The sequence below is a fragment of the Sinocyclocheilus grahami genome, unplaced genomic scaffold, assembly GCF_001515645.1.
Source record: "Sinocyclocheilus grahami isolate Dianchi unplaced genomic scaffold, SAMN03320097.WGS_v1.1 scaffold275.1, whole genome shotgun sequence".
In the NCBI taxonomy this organism is placed as follows: domain Eukaryota; kingdom Metazoa; phylum Chordata; class Actinopteri; order Cypriniformes; family Cyprinidae; genus Sinocyclocheilus; species Sinocyclocheilus grahami.
Window position 1 is genome coordinate 84583 of NW_015505454.1, and position 5814 is coordinate 90396.

Consider the following 5814-nt stretch of genomic DNA (forward strand, 5'->3'; position numbering starts at 1 on the left):
CATTGTGATTGGCCGAACATCGCAAGCACTCGTCGGAAATGTAACGCCCCTTACCATAATCGCGAACTTCATCTTTTCAAATAAATGTAAAGACAGAGCCCGACAGAGTCGTGTGACAAACACAGTGATGAAGTGGGGGCGTGTTAGAACGAGCCGTTTTAGGGGGGCGTGGCAGAGTCTTAACTTTGATAAAGAATATCTCTTTGGTTTTGAGACTTTAGTCTTTGCAACTTCAGGGATCTTATCTATGCACAATCAGCTTGTAACACTCCAAAGAGAAAGGAAAACTTGAAATCGCATCATATGACCCCTTTAAGCAGGAAACCATCTTGTTGTTTTGGATTTCATCACACTGAAGGGAAAGCAAATGCTAAAAAGCATCCTCACAATATTACATATCACACACGACATCCAAAATGATTGGCTGAGGATACTATTTTTTCTACTAAAGATCAGAATAGGGGTAAATTAAAAAGAAATGGTTATTTCACTCACTTTTTTTAAAGATTATTTCTCTCTAAAGTATTAAACAAACACTTGGTCCACATAAATACATAAATATTCAAATACATATTAGAGACTTGTTTATTATAATAGATTAATCTATAAAAAAAAGTAAGCATTTGACAGCATGATCTACATTAGTTATTGAGGTATCAGAGAACGACACATCTCAATTGAATCAAAAGTGTTTGCTAACTGAAATAAGTTTAGTTAACATTTTAATTCGCTTAATTGAAAAGGCTGAAGCGAGCTATTTGATTAGCATGGTCAGCTAATTAAACCCTTACTCTACCTGTAGATGCTGGAGGCGTTGGTGAAGGCAGAAACGCTTTGATCTGGTGAAGTCACTGTATTAGATGAGTCAAATATGAAATTCTCTTTAACCGATCACTCAGTCCACTTACAGATCAAGAGTCCCTCAAAAGCTGCCTCTGGTCCGTCCGATCTTGTCAACATGTGGTCAGTGCCTCATGATCCAACGAGATCAAAGACTGGCGGTGTTAATATAAGCGTGACGTTATTAAATGGACCAGAATTTCTAATCTAATCCGTCCGGTACGGGCGATCTCATCTCACACCAACTCGTGCCCAAAGCTGGCTTTCTTCTGATTTTCTAGCGGAATGCCGGATATCAACATCAATATGAACGCTCTAATGACCAATCAGATTAAAGGATAGATATGCTCGACCAATCACACGCGTCCTCGCTGCACACGGACGGTGTGGAAAACACAATAACATGTTGATTAATGATTTTACCGTCGTTGATTGTAAACAGAGATAATTATACATTTGTTGCGCTACCAAAAATTAAGCACTTTTTAACGTTATCTGTGTTTTCTGAAGTTGAACTGAAAAGCATTAGCCAATTGCTATTTACTTCGCTATTTTCGCATTGCCTCAATAGCCACTTTAACGTGTGAAGAAAGAAAAAAAGGTAAATACTAAAAGATGTATAAGTGGTAGAAATAGAAAAGAAGAGGTTATAATAACTAGGATGAGACTTGGACACGGGATTGAACGCTTCACTGTTCATAACTGGAATACATGAGACTGGTCTATGTGGGAATTATGGGGAGAAAGAAACAGTGGCGCATGTAATATATAATTGTACAAGGTATGATGAAGAAAGAAAGGAATTAATATATTTAAACAAAAAAAGTTAAGGTAAACAAGGATTTGGAATATTTATTAGGATATGATTTGAATAGAGATAGAGTAGGATACAGGATATTAATAAAATGCATATATATACTACTTAAGGATTTAAATATAGAATGCGGATGCTCTATTCTATTCTGGATCTTTAGGAGACCACGGATTTAGGTGGATCCTGGGGAGAAGCTAGGAATGGGATGGAGCATCGAATAATTATTTAAGTAGGAATATTTGTGTGTATACACGTGTAAGAATAGGACAAGCAAAAACAAGGAAGAAATTGATTAGAAATAAACCATGACTGCATAACAGCAAAAGTAGGTGGCGATATGCACACAGGATGCAACGCGCCTAAAAAACGGAAGAAGAAGAAGAAGTCTCGGCCCACGCGGTTTCATATTTAGGCGTTTTAAATGGTCACTCTGTATATATTACGTATATTTTAGCGTTAAAATGAGTTCTCAAACAGGAAATGTTTCCCGATCGCGAGGCCAAAAACACCAGAATGTAACTGCCTTCAAAAATGACAAGTTCGGTGCAAGCGCACAGGTTAAGGTAAGCCGAGCGCCTGCTAAAATAAACGGTGTAGAATCAGACTTACATTTTATGCTTATAAATCCTTTGCGCTGTTTATTGCGTGTGAATTTATGAATTCTTTCTTTATGATGCTACCAGAAAGCCAAATCAAAGGTTCATGGGGGTCTGTGCCAGCACTGCAAAGATGTGCTAGAGTGGAAAGTCAAGTACAACAAATACAAGCCCCTTACACAGCCACGAAAATGGTGAGATGAGGGGGGATTCAATGCATAGCAACAGATGAAAGGCGAATAAACTCCTCCACAATGAACCCATATCTGAAATGATGTTTCTGTGCCTTTTCTAGTGTAAAGTGTCTTCAGAAAACAGTGAAGGATGCCTATCATATCATATGCAAGCCATGTGCACTAAAGCTGGAGCTTTGTGCAAAATGTGGGAAGAAGGAAGAGATTGTCATTCCGTAAGTAGATTCAGGCCTCTTCCGACTGAACATGTTTGTACAGATATGTGCAAATTAGAAACAATGCACTACTTTAATATAAATATATATTTACATAATGAGAGGATGTTGAAAACATGCCCTGAAATATTTAACTGCTATACTGCATCAATTTAAACTGTTTTCTATTTTAATATATATTGTATTTTTTTTCCTGTAATGACAAAGCTGAATTTTCAGCATCCATTACTTCAGTATGTAGTGTTCAGTGTTGGGCAGTAACGCATTACTGTAATTTGATTACTTTTTTTAGTAACGGATTCATTTAACACGTTATAATTTTCAAAATAGTAATTAGAGTATAGTTACAAGTCGAGGTCTCTACACGTTACTGCCGTAACTATGCCGGACAATCTAGAGATTGTAAAAAGGATGTAGCACACGCACTGTCCAGTCAAGTGCCAGTAGATTAGAGACCTGCTCCCGCGAGACCCGACGCAGGTTGTGGGGGAGTAACAAAAATTATTTGAATGGGACGATTGTTGAGGATATGCTTGATTGGGGAAGGTTAGTATTCATTAACGATGGACGTAATACAAGAATAGATGTTAATCGTGGGCGTGATTCAGCATTAGATTTAACGTTAGTGTCTAATAATTTAGCTGGAAAGTGTGACTGGAATGTAATGAAGCAAAGTACTATAGGAAGTGATCATTTTCCTATTGTTGTTAAAGTTGGGGTGGACATAACAAAAGTGGAAGTGGTGAGAAATCCAAGATGGAAGTTTAAGACTGCTGAATGGGGGATTTTTTTAAAGAATTGTGTCAAAATAAAGTGGCTGAAGTTAACTATTCGGATATGGATGTAGATGAGTTAAGTAATAAAATAAGTGATGTGCTTGGAAATACAGCAGAGAAGGTAATTGGCCAAAACAATCTTAAAAACAGAAGAAAAGTGGTCCCATGGTGGAATGAAAAATGTAGTGAATTAGTTTGTAACAGAAATAAAGCCCTTAGGAAAGCAAGAAAATCGCTAGTGTTCACTGATTTTATTAATTATAAAAGAGCTCAGGCAATGGTGAGGAGAGAAATTAGAAGAGCAAAGAAAAATTATTGGAGAGTTTTGTAATACAATTGGGGTAGAAATTGAAATTAATGAACTGTGGGGTATGATCAGGAAAATGGGAGGAATTCAGAGGAATACTAGCATTCCGGTGTTAGTTGACAACAACAATATTGCAGTAACTGATAGTGATAAAGCTGAAATATTAGTGGAGACATTTGTTAAGGTTCATAGCGATGTGAATATATCAGAGGATATGAGGAAGTACAGGGAACAGTGTGTGATTGGATAATGCTCAGATATTTGTAAAAAAAAAGAATCCAGATGGAGGCACACTAGATTTCAGATTTCACATTGTATGAGATGAAAAGAGCATTGGTGGGGATTAAACGGACGACTTCTGGTAAAGATGATATTTGTTATGAGATGATTAAACATTTATTGGATGTGTCATTAAATATGATATTAGGACTCTTTAATATGGTTTGGGAAACAGGGAAGTTGCCTGATGCATGGAAGCACGGGGTTGTGGTGCCGATCGCCAAACCAGGAAAAGATCAGTCTCGGACAATCAATTATAGACCAATATCTCTGACTTTCAATATTTGCAAACTTATGGAACGAATGGTTATGAATAGATTGTCATATGTTATTGAGAGCAAGAACCTGTTTCCTGCATATCAGAGTGGATTTCGGAAAGTGAGGAATACTATGGATTCAGTTTTATGTTTGGAAAATGAAATTAGGAAGGCTCAAGTTAAGAAGGAATTAGTAGTAGGTGTGCTTTTCGATATTGAAAAGGCATATGATATGTTGTGGAAGGAGGGTTTTTTATTGAAATTGGATAGTATGGGAATTAAAAGTAAAATTTATAACTGGATATTGAACTTTTTGTTTGGAAGAACAATACAAGTGAGAGTGGGTTCTGCATACTCTCTGGTTCTTCCAATAGAGAACGGAACTCCTCAAGGTAGTGTAAGTAGTCCTATTCTTTTTAACTTAATGATAAATGACATGTTTTCTAATATTGACGTTGGTGTGAGCAGGTCATTGTATGCAGATGATGGAGCGTTATGGTTTAGGGGGTGAAATGTTTTGTATGTGGAAAAGAAAATGCAAAAAGCTGTAAAGGAGGTTGAGGATTGGGCAAGGAAATGGAGTTTCAGATTTTCTGTGGCAAAAACGCAGGTAATATGTTTTTCAAATAAGAAAATGAATCCTTCTCTGAATATAAAAATGTATGGGCAACAGCTAGAACAAAGATTTCTAGGAATGTGGATGGACTCAAAATTTAACTTCAGAATACATATTCAGAAGCTGATAGAAAAATGTAAGAAAGGGATAAACAAGATGCTTATCTGGAGTTGAATGGGGGGCTAGGCGTCAATCAATGGAAATAATATATAAATCAGTAATAAGAGCCAACATTGATTATGGTTGTATGGTGTATACTTCTGCAAATAAAACTTGGATTAAAAAGATTGAGAAGATACAAACGCAGGCAATGCGAATTTGTTGCGGAGCATTCATCTCCTGTGGTATCATTACAGGTTGAAATGGGAGAACTGCCCCTAGAGTTATGCAGACTTCAGCTGATGATGACATACTGGACTAGCATTAAGGGTCACTCGGAAAGTCACCCAGTCAAGAATATTTTAAGAGAATGTTGGGAGTATGAATGTAAAGAATTTGTAAGTTTTGGCTGGATTGTTGGGAAGGAAGCACAGAGAATGGGTCTTGATGAGATTGATATTGCACCATCAGTGGCGACTCCGGCGATGATACCTCCCTGATTGTTTCCAGTGCCATTTGTTGATTTAAACATTCATAAAGAGATAAAAAGCATCAACATGAACATCTCAATAGTTTATAATATATAAATCAAACATATTATTCAGTATTGCAGATATACACAGATGGATCTAAAGACCAAGGGACTGGAAGAACAGCAGCTGCAATATATATATATACCTAAATTCAATATCAAAGTTGGTAGAAGAGTTTATGATCATGTATCTGTATATACTTCTGAATTATTAGCTATATGTCTTGCACTGCAGTGGGTTGAAGAGGTCCAGCCTAATACAGTTGTGGTTTGTACAGATTCAATGGCG

The 5814-nt window shown here is 36.8% G+C and overlaps 2 protein-coding genes across 6 annotated transcripts in view; one reads left to right on the top strand and one right to left on the bottom strand.

The window, feature by feature from the left end:
- LOC107599913 (protein ABHD17B-like) overlaps positions 1 to 1138 on the bottom strand; it is a 17990-nt gene extending 16852 nt beyond the window's left edge. For 2 of the 5 annotated variants that reach the window (XM_016291641.1, XM_016291640.1), the window contains exon 1: positions 909 to 1138. Coding sequence is in view for 1 of the 5 variants with exons in the window: in XM_016291636.1 (XP_016147122.1) it covers positions 797 to 839; positions 909 to 960 (95 nt within the window). In the remaining 4 variants the exon portion in view is untranslated. Of the gene's footprint in view, positions 1 to 796 lie in introns of all 5 variants that reach the window. The other 3 variants (XM_016291636.1, XM_016291638.1, XM_016291637.1) reach the window with 3 other exon arrangements.
- Positions 1139 to 1932: 794 nt separating this feature from the next.
- The window catches only part of cunh9orf85 (chromosome unknown C9orf85 homolog), a 7585-nt gene continuing 3703 nt past the window's right edge, over positions 1933 to 5814 (top strand). Inside the window, exons 1-3 of the mRNA XM_016291643.1 lie at positions 1933 to 2217; positions 2338 to 2444; positions 2546 to 2659. Coding sequence (XP_016147129.1) covers positions 2116 to 2217; positions 2338 to 2444; positions 2546 to 2659 — 323 coding nt within the window. The 5' untranslated portion in view covers positions 1933 to 2115. The remainder of the gene's footprint in view (positions 2218 to 2337; positions 2445 to 2545; positions 2660 to 5814) is intronic.